Source organism: Myotis lucifugus, unplaced genomic scaffold (assembly GCF_000147115.1).
Source record: "Myotis lucifugus unplaced genomic scaffold, Myoluc2.0 scaffold_69, whole genome shotgun sequence".
NCBI classification, from domain to species: Eukaryota; Metazoa; Chordata; class Mammalia; order Chiroptera; family Vespertilionidae; genus Myotis; species Myotis lucifugus.
In genome coordinates this window covers 804,427-820,952 of record NW_005871117.1, presented here as the reverse complement: position 1 = coordinate 820,952, position 16,526 = coordinate 804,427, and the positions used below count along the sequence as shown (strand labels likewise).

At 44.7% G+C, this 16,526-nt stretch overlaps 1 protein-coding gene across 11 annotated transcripts in view; it reads right to left on the bottom strand.

Moving 5' to 3' along the window:
- Positions 1-16,526, bottom strand: part of KCNMA1 (potassium calcium-activated channel subfamily M alpha 1) — a 674,818-nt gene that overhangs the window by 272,656 nt on the left and 385,636 nt on the right. For all 11 annotated transcript variants that reach the window (XM_023755062.1, XM_006090207.3, XM_006090192.3 and 8 more), the window contains exons 4-5: positions 2,478-2,571; positions 1,582-1,693 (exon numbers count right to left, since the gene is read on the bottom strand). In XM_023755062.1, coding sequence (XP_023610830.1) covers positions 1,582-1,693; positions 2,478-2,571 — 206 coding nt within the window. The remainder of the gene's footprint in view (positions 1-1,581; positions 1,694-2,477; positions 2,572-16,526) is intronic.

Sequence of the window (16,526 nt, the reverse complement as noted above, 5' to 3'; positions counted from 1 at the left end):
GTCCTCCCCAACAACCTAGACCCCAAATTTCCCATCAATACAAGCATCGTATGAGACTTTCTGAGCTAAAAGAACCGTAGAGATCGCCTAGCCCAACCTTCAGTATACAGATGAAAAACAACAGGTCAAGTGATGAAAAGTGAGTCCCTGGGTCACAAAGCCATTTAGCAGCTAAGCTGAGGTGTCTGGAACCCTTGGCCGCAGAGTACATCTGGGTCATACTGAAGACATCTCTCAGATTTGCGTGCAGCTCAATGGGCTGATTGTGTTGGCTGGAACACCCAATCTGAGCAAACACGTCTCAAATCAAGCATGAGAAAACTGGTAGAAAATAGTACCCTTATAGGACACACACACATGTGTGCATGTGATTATTGCATATACTACATATAAAAGAGGCTTATTTTTTAAATATATGATACTATGTATATAATAAATTCACAGTGCTAGCAAGAACATCACAATATATTGCTAGTAGAAGCATATCTTGACACAACATTTTTGAAATGTTATCCATCAACATCTGCACAAAGTAAAATATACATATTCAAGTCCTCTCCCAGGAACCTAGAACTATCTATGCAAATAGAATTGTACAAATACATAGATGAGTGTGTTTATTAGACCATTGCATACAGTAGAAGAAGAAAACGATCACATGGTCCATCATTAGGGTTATTGCTGAATAAACTGGGGCACAACAATATATAGAATTTTGTGCTGAATGGATGTCCATCATTTATTAGTAAGAAAACCAAATTTTTGTACAATGTGATTCACACAATTATCTTGTACAAAGACCACCACTTCTAGCACACTATCATGTGTGAACATTCATGCTTTCTGTGGTGGAATGAATGTGAAGGAAAGTTGTGGGGTCTGTTAACACTGAGCAGCTCAGAGAGCAGGCAGGGAGGGGGGCAGGAGGGCAATATGATTAATATTTTCTTTATGAAAGCATTTTTGAATGATTATACTGAGTATAATATACATATACTAGAGGCCTGGTGCACGAATTCGTGCACCGGTGGGGTCCCTCAGCCTGGCCTGCGGGGATTGGGCCAAAACCAGCTCTCTGACATCCCCCGAGGGGTCCTGGATTGCGAGAGGGCAGTTTTCGGGTGACACACCCTAGAATCGGGCCCCCTCCTCCCTGGTTCAGGGTGTATCACCTGAGAACTGCAGCTGCCAAGTCACCACAGCTCGGCAGCTCCTGCATTGAGCATCTGCCCCCTGGTGGTCATTGCGTGTCATAGTTACCGGTCGGAGTGTCTGCCCCCTGGTGGTCATTGCTTGTCATGGCTACCAGTCGGATGGTCGGATGGTCGCTTAGGCTTTTATATATATAAAAAAGCTTCCACAATGACAAAACCGCATTACCTGAAGCAAAAGCTATGCAAATCCTGTGGTCTGGTGCTCCGAGAACTGTCCCCATCAGCATCTAACACTCCAGGAGTTGTTCACATTAACACACACAACTTCCTTCCCGCAGAACAGCCCAGCCCTCTGACCCGCCCTGGAGTCTCTAATTCAGCTATGGCCCTGGAAGCAGGAGGAAGAAGGGAAGAGAGGCTGACTTACCAAGCCAACTTCTGTTTAAGTACACAGACACAAACACCGGGGGGACCGTGAAGAAATCCACCACAGAGTTCACTTCCAGCCAGAACCACAGCTTGTCGTTGGCTGCAATAAACTGGGGGAAAGAAAAGAGGGAAAAATGAGAAGCCTGGTGCCAGCATTCAAAATATACTCTGCTTTGGTTTCTTGTGGGGGTCTGGAGAGAGATGTTATATTCTTCTCATATCTACACCAATTAGATGCTATTTTTGTCTTAGAATTCAGACAGCCGTTTCTAAAGGCTGTTCTTTTATTGCTTACTATGTTGGCCTTGGAGAAAGCTCAGGCAGTATATTTTTCTGTGGTTTTCAACTGCATCAGAGGGAAGACTCTCTAATGTAAATAAAGCGTATATGGATGCATTCATTCACACACACATACACACACACACACCTCTGTAATCCACCTCTGTACCACTCTTGTCATAAACAGGGTGTAGTGTAACCCTCCCAAGCCCCAAATTCTGCTACCCGCCTGATTCCACTGTTCTCTCAGGATTCAGCTAAGTGGGCCCTGATAAACAAACATTTGAAGGTAAAAAGCACTTTTTAAAGTTCTGTTTAAGGGAACAATGCCCTCCTGTTTGAATAGAGGGAAGAGAAGCAGTTGGCCAGTGGAGGCATAATAGTTATTTCAATCCCCGTTTCTCCCCCTGTGAACACAATGAACATGTACTTCAGAAAACGCTGCTCTAAGGAAAAGGCTCTCCCACAGGCGGACACTCGGGACGCAGGGCTGCTGTGTCCCCGGGGAACACTGGGCTTTGTCTGCCTGCGAGAGCAGACGCTGGTGGAGGATGGCCCTTGGGAACAAGACTTGCACCCCCGACAGCGGTACTGAGCAGTGTTGCTCCAACTTACCCGCAAGCCAAAGTAGAGAAGGAAGAACACGTTGAAAGCCATGTCGATCTGTAATGTGAAATCTTTGTAGAAATTCTGGCAGGATTCTATGGGGCTATTAGACAGGAAGAAGAAAAAGCATGGGGTCAATGAGAGGCACCATCCAGTCTCCCGCAGGCTGTGCAGTGGTGGTGCTGGGGCAGAGGACACAGTGAACGTCCATCAAACAAAGCACTTGGTCTTCCTACCCCCTGTGATAATCAAGCAAGCATCGCCAAGGGGTCTTTCCATTCAACCATCCAGTCTTTTGTTCTGTTGTTTATTTTTATAATTTTGTATCTCTCTATTATTTTCATCATCATTCAACATTTGAGCTAAAAATTTAAAGAAGGTCATGCAGACACCTTGGAGGAAGGACAAGCAAGAGACACTACCAAATGCCTTCATTTCACATTAACCCTTAAAGGACTGACTTCTTTCTTTGAGAGGACACGTCCCAGAGCTGAATACGGTCCCTCACACCCTTCAGCACGTTGGCAGTGGAGCCCATTGCCAATTAAACACGGTGGCCGTGTTGGGAACCTTTTGAAAGCCAGCAGCTGATGAGCAGGAGAGGACCCAGGAGCGTCTCAGGAAAGCTGTGGAGGAGAGGGTCCTGGTTGAGGTTCTGGGGAGACGAAGTGTGGATTCATGTGCAGCATTCTGACCCGGGAAGAAGCATTGCCCAACTGGTAAAAGTCAAGGCCATTAAACCAAAACGTTGAAGCAGTACTCTAAGGGTTAATTTCATCTTGATTTTCGGCATGCAGGTTAACTGGCTCTGTGTGTGTCAAGCAGCGAATGCGGACCCCGGCACACTCTACTTTGTTCAGGAGTAGGCAGATCAAGAGTGTACTACTATACAAACTGGTATGCGGCTTCCGCGTGCCTTCCCGCGGCAAGCTGATCCTAGGATCAGTGTGTGAAAAGGCCCAAGTTTGGGGCTGGGTGGGAAGCAGGAAAGCCTCATAAGCATCTCAGAGCTGTGAATGAAAATTCGTGGTATACTGTTATCAGTCAGCAAATGGTAACACTCAGGCCAGGAGCATAAAGAAGGTGAGGTGAGCCAAAGAGAAGTAAAATACTTTCCCCAGGTGGAAAGCAACGTGGGCCTCCAGGCCAGGAGAGGGCGAGCTTGAGAAATGCGGGATGGAGGATTTCCAGGGTTGCCACTTTGGAAATCACTGTATGCCATACCAGTTAGTATAGTTGTACTCTGTAAGGACAATGCTTAGTCTGTTCATCAGGCAGGAATCTGTGCAGTACAGGAATGCGGAGCCCACCTACAGCCAGGGTGGGTCAGTCTGTGGGATCCTATTACATGCACTGGATTTAGCCATTCTTATCTCTATCACAGGTTAAACATGCCCTTTGTCACCTCCCAAATCACAAACAGGATGAAAAACCTCCAGCAAAGCATCAAGAGTAATCTACGTTTGCATTTACAAACTAAGGAGACTGAACGGAAAACAAACACTGAAAAAAATGGTTCTTTTATAAAGGGAACAACAACTACTGGGTTTTCACTAAGGCAAGGGATTTGGAAGAAAGACAATGAATTTGCTTAAACAGGAGAAAAAGCCAGACATCACAGCCTAGCTCTCTGCCTGCTCTCCTACATAGATATCAATTTAAACACAAAAAGGAAAATGCAGATCTAGAGTTAATGTGACATTGCTGCAACGCCCAAGCCATGATGACATTTTTTTTGTTTGTTTCAAGAACAAAACCCACAAGGTCCCCAGGTGCCAGAGTTCTTAGCTACTCTAGCTGCAGAGAAAGAAAGCACATGAAGTCGGCTGAGCAGAAATCCACTCCAGATCCCAAGGGATGAAGAGACCTTGCTTCTCTTTGCAAAGGTGAGTGTAGGTGAAAGAGGTGAGCAAGAGCGTGAGGCCAGGGAGCTCTGTTGGTAAATATGACACTCACATCTTCATGTGTGCCAAGAGCAACTTAGCTGTGCATCATAGATTCATATTCATCAAGACTGATGTGTATTCAGTCAAGAAGACAGAGAAACCCACCATCACTTCACCAAGGCCACGTGATCACCTTACTATTGTCCTCACAATAGCTATTGGAGTTACGGATGGCATATTTGGGGGTCCTGTGAGTTCCCTACCTCCTATTATTCCCATGGCCCCTGTGGATAACTTAGTAGTTACCCTGAAATACATCTTGAAGGGAACGTGCTTGCTAGACTGTGGAAGAGGACAGCTCAATGCCATTGAGGATGTTTTGGTTCAACAAAAATGGAAGCAGATGTTCAAAAAAGTATAAGGAATCAGGCTGATCAGGCTGCAGAAACTTCTTTCCACCGTTCCGTGCCCCCTTGCCATTTCTGCTGCTCCCTCCCATGCTGCCCATTTCCAAAGGCAACAATGAGAGGGCTGATGCTAAAGGACATGGTGTTGAAAAATATACCTCTGCAGCACCTCTGATTTACAGAGAACAATGTTGAAACCATAATAGACCTTTTTTTCTGTCAGATTTAGAGCCGATTTAATCATTGTTTCGTATCATTCCTCGAGTCCTAGACTTGGAGCTGAAATAATAGAGGGAGTAAATTATGCGCTGGTGCTGCAGCCCTTCCTCAGCGGGAGCTCACCAATAAATGAGCACACTCTGCTGAGATGAAGGAGCGAGCAGGAGGGAAGCGGGAAATTTGGGGGGAAAAGAGGGCCAGCCCCTGGGGCCCAGGTAGGACCAGAGTAACCAGGGAGTCAGTTTTCTACCCCCTTTAGCTCTTTAACTTGCCAAAGAGGCCAAGCAGAAATGTCCTGCTGAATTTTCTCAAGTGGCAACAGAACTGTTGACCAGGATCCCCTCCGAGATCAGCCCTCCAAGGGCCTTTGGTCCATGGACTCACAATCAGAGATCAGGAGGGGATGTTCTACGTTCCCCAGATGGAAACGACTCATGGAGAAGTTAATGGATTTCACAAAAAGAAACTATATACATAATTCAACAAACAGAAGGGTTGGCCGGCCATATCAGCCAGGATTTCTTTTCCTTCCAAAGAGATTTTATCCTAATGATTAACGCTCGTTGTAGAATGGGACAATTACATAGAGACTCCTCTTCCTTCTTGTGTAAAGTAGGAGAGTTCCTTGTCGAGATACACAGAAATTCCAAGAGCTAGAAAATAAATCACTTTTTTAAACAATCAAGGAAAGTGACTCGGGGTTACACACTTAAATTTAAGTTGCCATTCTGATGAGCATGCCCATGGCAGAACCGGCTTTTTATGGACCTGTGTGGCCAATTAAAAAAAAAGTGGAGTTTTAAGAATTGAAATAAGGACCACTACTTCTAATCCTGGCAGTAGAAAATGGACTTTCCCTAAATTGTCCTTGGTTAATTAATGACAATAATTAGAGGACACAGATACGTGGTAAGCTGATGAACTATTTATTCCTCAGTTCCCAGAGTCCATGGATCAAGACTGATACTAAAACCTTAGGCAAATGTTGGGTTTTTACCAGGACCCCTGGGGCAACTTCAATAAAGCCTTCCTCCTATGGGATGAATATTCAGTGTTAGATAGAGGTTGAAAGATAAACTCTCATTTCCTCCTAATCATCAAGCAATCATATCTCAGAATTTAGCTCTCTCTGTAAAGGAAAATAAGATTCACCCAAAGTGAGAAATATATCTCTTTCTTCATCAATTTAACAACACAACCTCCAATGAGGCCCATGAGTAGGAGCAGTCTTTCCTGAAGACGGACTTAAGGACGTGTCTCTCCCAAGCACAAGGCAAGCCAGAGCGTCCCAGGTCTTCTCTCAAAGGCAAAGGGGAAAAGACAAAAATCTCACTTCCCACAGTTATTCCTCTGGACGTCTGCATCATCTCCAAGAGGGAAGTAATTGCCCTCTCTTCTCAGCCTCTAAACTTCCCTGCAGTTTTCTGAAGTCTGTTTGCCCTCCCTGGGTCTGGCTGTCCAACCCTGTGAAGATACTTGTTCAGGACAGCGGTCGTCAAACTTCAGCCTGCACCTGGAGGGCTTGTTAAAATGTTGGTGGGCCCACCTCCCAGGGCTTCTGATTTGGTAGATCTGAGAGAAGGTCCCGGGAACTTGCATTTCTAATGATTTCCCAGAGGCTGCTGCCCATGTGGGGACCACACTTTGCCAACCACTGCTCCAGACCTTTCTCGGGACTACACACTAATTACAGGGGTTGCTGCTTGAGAAGCTCTGCATTCAGACCTGAACGGAGAGGATCAGGCATTGAGACCACCCTCAGATAACCAGCTGCATACCACTTGACTAACTGCTGAGACCAAAGGGTTGGACAGATATTTTCAGTTTCAGATGTGGATGCGGTGGGGAGGGGGGAATTAAGACGATTCAGGGAAGTAATTACAACACTGCTATGCAAGCTTCACCAATGACATTCTAATTAACCACCAGAGCGTGCCCGGGCAGCACATTTGTAGTTTAGTATTTAAAGGAAAAATAATGATGAGGAGGTTATCAAGACCATTATTTGTAAGAGATAAAGAAATGTTAAGCAGCTTAGGCACAACAGCAGCAAACATCTGAGATGATTTAATAAATAACCACAAGAGAGGGAAGGGACTAGCGAGGCACTTTCTGAAATAATTTCCAATATTTAAATTCTCCTCACTCTTGTGGCTAGTACCTTTTGAAATTGGATGGAGACTTTTCAATATCCACCTGGGTAATGGATCTCCAGAGTTCAGGCCTACAGCACCAGAGACAGGGATCAATACAAAAAGCTTAATGATCCCAGACTCTTCTCCTAGTCCTATCTCTGCAATGTGGCCAGATGAATCTAATTAAAATATGTCATTCATCCACCATCATGGTTTCCTCCTGCCTCATGCATCTACTCAGCCTGGCTGGGAAGAAGCTCTAAAACCCCACCTCTCCCTGCATCTCCCATCTTATACTCTGCTACGCTCTAGCCAAGCCCTCTGCTACTATGAGCTGGTGCCTTCATTATTTCCTGAGTGTGACCCACATGTTCCTAATTCTAAAGCTATGCTTTTGCGGTGGTCTCATCAAATGCTCCTCCCTCTCTGTGCTCAAACCCTAGGCAGCCTTCAAAGCTACTGAAAAGCATGGCTCGGCAAATTACTCATGCCTCACTGATCTCTCCCACCTCTGAATTCCTATGGCATTAGGAGCAAGGAATTGTAAACTGTCTTATAATGTTGATTATTATTATTTAATTCAATGTAATAATGCCTGGCGATTGTATAGAGTTTACTCTTCCACTTGGTCCTCCTAACTTGGCAAAATAGATACTGTGTTATCATCTCGCTTCTGCAGAGGTTCAGCACCGCCCCCCCCAAGGTCGCGGAGCTCAGTGGTACAGAGACTCAACATCCTTTCTGCCATACCACCTCCTTCTCCAGATGAACTGCAAGATCCTTGGAGATAGAAAAAGACATAAGACATAGTATCTGCTATCCACAGAGCCTGGTCTCGAGCTTATGCAAAAACAATGGGATTGACTGACTTATGGAGGAGGTAAAACTATTCTAGAAAAAAAATCATTCATTTGTTGAATAGTCTGGGAAAGTCTAGAGGCAACTGAGCTATCTGGCCTACATCTGACCCTTCTCTGTCAAGACTGTCGTGTGGAACATTACAAATCCTCAGAAGTCCTTCCTGGGATCCTGAGCAGTAGTGGCATCATGACACTTAACCCCATCAGCTGAGGGCAAGTTTCTCCACTTACGAAGAAGTAATTCCCAGTTATCCAGATGTTTAAAGATGGGTGACCCTCAACATGCCCCAATTTTCTCTCACCCTCTCCTATCCTAGAACAAGAATGAACATAGTCATGGATAATGATATTTAGATACTTTGAACACTTCTAATTATAAACTAGACAATCAATAAGTGTTGCATCCCATTCCATTCTATCAAAATTTTTAAAATTATGAAATCATATAGATTATAGAACCTATCTGCAACAGGGGGAGAAAATCTAAGTGATTTGAGGGTTAGTAATTTTGAAATTTAATAATATCTGGATTTATTGGATAAGTTAAGTGCCTCAGTTTTCCTGCCCACAAAATAGGAATAAAAGCACCTAACTAATCTGAGTATTATAAGACCAAGAAATTCTAAAAGAGAAGAAAGTCTTTGCAATGCACAGTTGGCCCTTGAACAACAAGGGTTTGAATTGCACAGGTCCACTTATCCTATATAATAAAAGGCTAATATGCAAATAGACCGAACAACGGGACAACCGGTTGATATGATGCACACTGACCCCCAGGGGACAGACAACACAGGAGCTGCCCCCTGGTGGTCAGTGTGCTCCCATAGGGGGAGCACCACTCAGCCAGAAGCCCTGGGCGGGGCTCACGGCTGGCAAGCACAGCGGCAGTGGCGGGAGCCTCTCTTGCCTCTGTGGCAACGCAAAGGATGTCCAACTGACAGCTTAGGCCAGGGGTGGGCAAACTTTTTGACTCGAGGGCCACAATGGGTTCTTAAACTGGACTGGAGGTCCGGAACAAAAGCATGGATGGAGTGTTTGTGTGAACTAATATAAATTCAAAGTAAACATCATTACATAAAAGGGTACGGTCTTTTTTTTTTTAGTTTTATTCATTTCAAACGGGCCGGATCTGGCCTGCGGGCCGTAGTTTGCCCACGGCTGGCTTAGGCCCACAGGGAGTGGGCCTAAGCCATCAGTCGGAAATCCCCTGAGGGCTCCTGGACTGCGAGATGGTGCAGTCTGGGCTGAAAGACACGCCCCCCCCCCCCCCCGAGTGCACGAATTTTGTGCACCTGGCCTCAAGTACATGAATATTTTTCAATAAATATGCAAAGTACTGTACATGTATTTTCCTTATTACTTCCTTAATAACATTTTATTTTCTCTAGCTTACTGTATTGTAAGAATACAGTATATAATACATATAATATACAAACTGAGTATTAACTGACTGTGTTACTGCTAAGGCTTCCAGTCAACAGTGTGGGCTATCAGCAGTTAAGATCTGGGGAGTCAAATGTTGTAAGTGGATTTTTGAGTATGTGGGGATTAGTGATCCTAACCTCTGCATAGTTCAAAGGCCAACTGTACTCCAAATTAGAAATCAATATTTTTACTCATATAATTTTAAGTCTCAGAAAAATATCTTGCAAACTAATGACAATAGTGAATTCAGTGTGAATGACATGATACTAATTAATCATTGATAAAAATAATAATCTGTTTATAAAATACTATCTTTTTGCTTCTCTCAGTGCCCCCATTTCAATGTCAGAGCTTTGGACTTAAAAGCTTATATTTTTAATGTTGGTGCTTTTGGTGTTTATCCTGGATGGGGACAGTATTCAATAAATTGTTTGGTTTTTATTATTTTAACAAACAGAATCAACCCTCTTCTATTGATCAGCATTGTGACTTTATCCCAGAACGTATGGTAGTAGTTATTGTCTAAGATGTTAACACTGATGGGTAAGTTTGTGTTCAATCAGTAATCAATACTGATGATAGTAACATCAAAATGAGCCCTTGGTTTTATCTTAAAACTCGTGGGGTTTTTTTTATATCTTTCAATGGTTCTAATGTGAACAGAAAATACTTTTTGTTACTTGCAGTATTGATCTATCATGATCCCAAGCCAGATGGTTAAGTGGCTTTGCTGGGAAACGTTCAGTTATGGGTGTGTATCAATACTTCTATTAATCCTGACAGCACCAGGCTTCTAATTATGCCTCTGCTCAATTGTGATCCAACAGCCACAAACATATGCCTCATTAGGGTCATGCTGAAATTAATTGGAACAAATGGATAAATGGTATATGGACCCTCACTACTCTTTGTATCCTATGTCTTCTTGAGCTTTGATTGATATGGAGATTCCTGGAACAGCAGCAATAGACTTCAGAGCAGTTGTTTGGCTCAGGGTGTCTCCCTGGGTAATTCATTCCAATAATTAAGCATTCTTCTAGGAGACAAAAAAAATTACATAGATGGCTGATGGAGAGAACAAAATATGTCAGCTCCTTACACATTGGATTTCTCAATGAGGCACACAGATAATTTGTTTTCATGAAACTCAGATGATTAAATCTGTCAATTTCTCATAGAGCTCTTCTAAACGTCGGCACAAGTCTTCGTATGCTACCTGAGCTTAGGTTCTCCTTCTCATCTTCATTCCATATCTTTTCATCCATTGATGCACCCAAATAAGCAAATCAAAAGCAAAGTGTGGGCATTATAAGTTAACCTCAAGAGTAATTAGCAGTTAGGTAGTTTTGGAGTTCAGTGGAAGAGTTAAAATCCCAGATCTATCAGCTATCAGCTGTGTGATTGAGGACAAATAATTTGCTTTCTCCAAGCCGTGGTTTTCTCGTCTGTAAATTGGAGATACAGATACACACCTCAAAGGCTGTGATGAAGATGAAATTGAATAATGAGTAAAAAACAAACACTGAACAAGTGGAAGTTATTTTTAAAACTAAGTTAATAATGATAATGACAATAACTGTTTGTAGAAAAATGCCAAAAAACAACAACACACCAATCTCCAAATGAACAAAAACTGATAGAGAAATCAATCATTTCACACTTTACTTTTCCATCTGTATTTGCTTTATCGCCTACTTCTCAGGTGTTGCTACATAATTCAAATGCCCAATAGAATGTTCAGTGAGCTTTGATGCACTTGTATATATTGGAGCATTAACTGGGTAATATTAAGGAAGAAACACCAGGAAAATTATGTTTCCATGAAGGCAGCCATAAATACAAAATTTCATGAGAGAAAAGCCATGAGTCATTTTCATGCGTGGCCACGGGAGATTGTGTGTTCTCCTTTCCGTGGTCTTGAGCAGAGGAGAGAGTTTCGTGTGCCTGGTTGGCTTAGATGGACCTGAAGGAGACCAGGGGAGGGACCAGTCTTCTAAATACCTCTTCCAATTCTCGTCCATAGATCATGTGTTTTTTTCACTGTTTGCCTCTTGGAATGATGTCCAAGACAACCTTCCCTCTAATGCTTGTTTTCTCCAGCTTGTCTACAGACTACAATTATGGCAATCACAGTTGTTTCCAGAGTAGAATTAGTGTCCACACTTGCCAGCAACTTTTATGTAATAAATCAGAGTTAAGCTACTATACAGAACAGTCTTGCCAAATGAGTGCTGCTTTGGTTTACACTAAACTGTCTGAGGAGTCCTGACTGCCTCCTCCTCTCTCATGTCCCTGCCTCCACTGAGCTAGCCATCTCTCCTTCAGTAACACTTGTTTAGTAAAGACGTGATGAGTAGAGGGTTCAAATAATACTCAGTGCACTCATGCTCAAGCACAAAGACTAAGAGCTCTTCAAGGGCAGGCTCAAATAGCCATGTACAGATGGGGGGTGGTGCATGTGGGCGGGGGTGTACCCACCGCGCGCGTACACACACACACACACACACACACACGCACGCACATGCACACACACACACACGCACACGCACACAGGCACAACCCACAGCCCTCTGGCTCAAACATACACTCTCTATCAAACCCCACTCCAGGACCGCCCACAAAATAGGACAGCCTGGGTGAAGTGATTAGAACTGGGGGGAAGAAGGGAAAGGAGAAGAAGTCCCAAGTCTGAAAGAAAGCAAGGAAGCAGGACACATGCCTGGCACGGGAGCAGGACCTCTGAACCTGGAGCCACCCTCCTCTCAGGCCTACAGAGACCTGAAGAAATGAGAACAGGGGCTCATCCTGCTGCACCTTCTGCCTCAGGGCCTTTTCCCGGATATGAAAGGCCGTACATGTGTGAGGAAGCCGTGCACAATAATCTCCAAACTGTAATAGCCAAGAGTCAGCTCCTGGACGCTGGGGAGCAACTGCCCGCTGTCCTCCTTTCTTAAGAAGAGAGCAGCCATGAGGAAGAGCCTGCGACAAGGTTTCAAGGGATTTGGGCCTTGAGCCTTCCCAGAGAAGAAACTCGCCTAATTGCACAGAGAAGGGCAGAGGCTCCTAAGGTGAAGCCTGAGCCCTCTGTTTACAAAGGCCGTCCCATCGGAGCAAGGCTGAGCATGTGTACTGGGATTCCCACAGCATAACGGGTTCAGATCACTGTGGGTCCTCTCCGGCCTGTATTGGGTACAGACTTCACGATTCTTCTGTCTGAGCCTTCATCTCCAAATGTTTGCCTTGGACTCATCTGGGTATTCCCTGGTCACACATTCCCTAAGTCCCCTACTTAGCTTGTGCCCTACGCTTCCATCCTTGCCTTCCTCCCTGACTTTGACATAATCCTGACATACCTGGACAAGCTGACCTTGACAATGCCTTTTGGCTATGGGTCATCCTGCAAGGACTTAGAGTGGAGAAGCCAAAACTACTGACTCCACCACCAGGCCCAGCCTGTTCTGGGTCCCAGACTGGCAGGATGATCAGATGGGGGTAACAAGGATGCCTAAGACAGACAGATGCCTTTCCTATTCTCTTCCATGGACTTCAAACTTTGACGAACAGCCCAAGAGACCTACGACAGTTTCAACCTGCTCTCTCCCAGCCACACCTGGGCACAACCTGAATGGCACACAGTCCCCTCAGTGGTCTCGTTCAAATGGCTACTCTTACGAAGAGTGCTAACACCGAAGGCCTGCCTGGTATTGATTTCAGGAGGCCCGAGAGCATTGGGAAACAATCATTATGTAAGGAAACAGTCACTCCATCTATCTGCTGCTCCACTTTGAAGAATAGAAAACACAGTCACAGAACATCCGCATATATTCACCACAAGGACACTGCCATCGGGAACAGCTACACGTGAATCCATACGTGAAGCCAGAGGATAATTATGATAGCTTTGTTTGAGACATCCTGGGGTGTTTTTGTGTTTTGTTTGTTTTGTTTTACTAAGGCACCGAGAAAGACCTGGAACAAGTCTTCCTGACAACTGGCGTAGAAAACAATGACACCTTTATTACACAACGGAATGAAATAGCTGTGTCTTAGCTCTGTCTGTTGCTGACAGCTGAGGCAGGGACGTTTTGTATATATTCCTATTTAGGAGCTTTGTTGAGAGCCCCGCAGCCTTGCAGCCAAAAAACAGAGCTGAGATATTGCTGATTGGAGCCCCGAGTCCCTGAGCATGAGCAGGAGTCACGCTTTAGGAATGCCCTAAAGCGACTGCGCAGTGCAGCCCAGCATCGCCCTGGAAACTCAGAGGTGTCAGTCACCTTCAGAAACAAACTGTCATCATCAGCAAGGAAAATGGGAAGGCCTTCTTAAATCCTATGATGATGCAAGCAGACCTTCAAGTATACATTTAATTTCCTTCTCAACTACTTTGTGAAAATAACTTATCCCCTGGAACCTTTCTTTGCCTTCATTCTTCTCTCTCCCACTTGCTTCTGGTTGGCATTGAAAATCACTTATTTATCAAACTTCTCCTGCTCATGCCACGGAAAAAGAAGAGCTCTTCCCACCCTACAGTGCTGTCCACTTGATTCCAGGATCCAAATTTGGAAAAGAACAGCATGACTGACACGCTCGCTAACCCTTGCCTCCCCTGCAGTTCCTCCTTTTCATTTTGTCCCCATACCTTTGATCTTCTCTAGAGCTATTTTCCCCATCGCCTTAAAGCATCTCTCTGAGGGACCCAGGAGGCCCTAGGAAGCTGATTTCTTATGATTTTCTCCTTTGCCTGCACAAATGGACCCACTAATGCCCTCTCTAGGTTGGGATTTCAGACATTCGTTCGTTTTATCCGGAAGCACTGTTTTTCTGAGAAGGAGGAATGGGTCCTCTACGGAAGCATCTCGCAAAGGAGAACCAGTTGTTTTCTTTAGCCACCCTCCTCCGGCCCCTCCAAACCAGAAGCTCTGGCAAGTGAGAGCATTTCAACCCGCTGGTCAGGACCTCCTGCTCTTCACAGGGCTGCACTAGAATCCCTCCCAGCTCCTCTGGAAAAGGGCAACGCTCCCATCCCAAGGACCTTTAAACTGGTGAGCAAAAGAACATGTGATGACACTGCAAGCAAAGTGTTGCTGTAGGGTGATAGCATGGGTTTAATAGGACAGAGGAAGGGGGAGTATGGAAACTGCTCCAAGCTACTACATCCCCCTGACAGGAGGGAATCACGATTCTTGAGGAAACATCAAAACAAGATAGGAAGCCTTCGTTTTTGTGACATTATGATTGCTTCCTGCAGAGTGTCAATCTGAGGGCCCTGGCGAGCTAGTACCACCAGGATTTCTCTAACAAGTTTATTCCTACCCGAGGATTATCAGAGTTGGGCAATGCCCACCTGTCATCTTCCTTGAGTTGCAGCCAAGGTATGTCTATGACGTAAAGCATCTAATTATAGGAAACAGCAAAAATTGCAGAAAGAAAACAGATCCTGACCATCATGTTTATAAACGTGCATTCTGAGAAAAGAAGGAACCAGCACATGTAAAAAAGAAAAGCAGTTTCAAAGAAAGTCATTAGGCAGCCCTAAGGCAAAACTATATTTCAACGAGAAAAATTATCACAGTTTCTATTCAGTAATGCTGAACGCAGAGCCAACGTTTTACATCTATCAAATTTGAATTACACAATAAACCAAGACAAAGACCAATGATTGTATTTCCCTAGGTATTTAGCTTAAGAGGTGTTTTTTTTTAAGTATAAACATTTGAACATTTATTAGATCCAAACAAAACCCAACTAGGTGCCTGGCCAGTGTGGGTCAGTTGGATGGGTATCATCCCTTGCACTGAAAGGTTGCCGGTTCGATACCCGGTCAGGGCACATGCCCTGGTTGCAGGCTGGATCCCAGATAGGAGGCTTGCAGGGGGCAGCTGATCAATGTTTCCCCCTCACACTGATGTTTCTCCTTCTTTCTCCCTCTCCCTTCCTCTCTTTCTAAATATCAATTTAAATATATAATATATATATATATACACACATATATATATACATATATTAAATATATATTTTTTAAATATATATTTTTTATTGATTTCAGAGAGGAAGGGACAGAGAGAGAGAGAGAGAGAGAGAGAGAGAGAGAGAAACATCAATGATGAGAAGGAATCATAGATCAGCTGCCTCCTGCACACCCCCCATTGGGGATCGAGCCTGCAACCTGGGCATGTGCCCTGACCAGGAATCAAACCTGTGACCTTCTGGTTCATAGGTTAACACTCAACCACTGAGCCATGCCGGCTGGGCTAAAAATATATTTTTTAAAAGCCTAGATAACATTGTTCAGGAAGATGTGAAGAGTATTGCAATACTGGTCCCTTTGGACACGGATAACTAAATAAGTTGTTACTTGGAAAACTGACCCTCACTTCTAAATTCCTTGTTGTTCACCTCTGCTCAGCACATGTCTAAAAACAGATTTATGTCTCTCTTTCCCAACATTCTAGTCTTGAATTTTCAAGGGGCAAGGTGGCCTTTGTGGTGTCACAGCAAACTGGGGACCCACAAGGACGTCCAATGAGAACCCTAAGTCTCAGTGCTTCAGTCGTCAGAATGCTCGCCGTCCATTCCATGCATGTGCCCAGTGCTCACACGTGTGGGTCCAGGCCTGGGGGGAAGCACAAGGCATGCACGGGCCGTGCAGGGAAAGGCTCTGGTTAACCTGGGGCAACAACCGAAAGGGTGAGGTTGCAGCATGCAATGGGAACCACAGCTTGGCCTCGCTGCCATGCAGAAAGACCTACATCAAAGAGTCTGCAGTGCGGCTCCTGGGCGAGAGTCGACATGAGAGAGGTGAGTTACTTCAGCGATGAAAGACACGGGCACATGTTCAAACCGCTATCAACAGGACACTGTACAGAGCGCCGGGTTACACGGGAGAAGGGGCAGCTTAGGGACAAGGAGGGAGGGACAGGGAGGCAAGGGAGGACAGAGCTGGCCATTGCTCTGATGAGATGGTGTCGCTGCTGACCCTCGGACACTTGTCTCTGTATCGTGTGTGCTGCTTTGACAAATAACCTCATCAGAGTCTTTAACATCAACCGCAATTTTGAAGGCATCAGTTACATCAAGATACACACCATGATTTCCGGTTACAGTTCGTTACAGAAGCAGAGCTGGG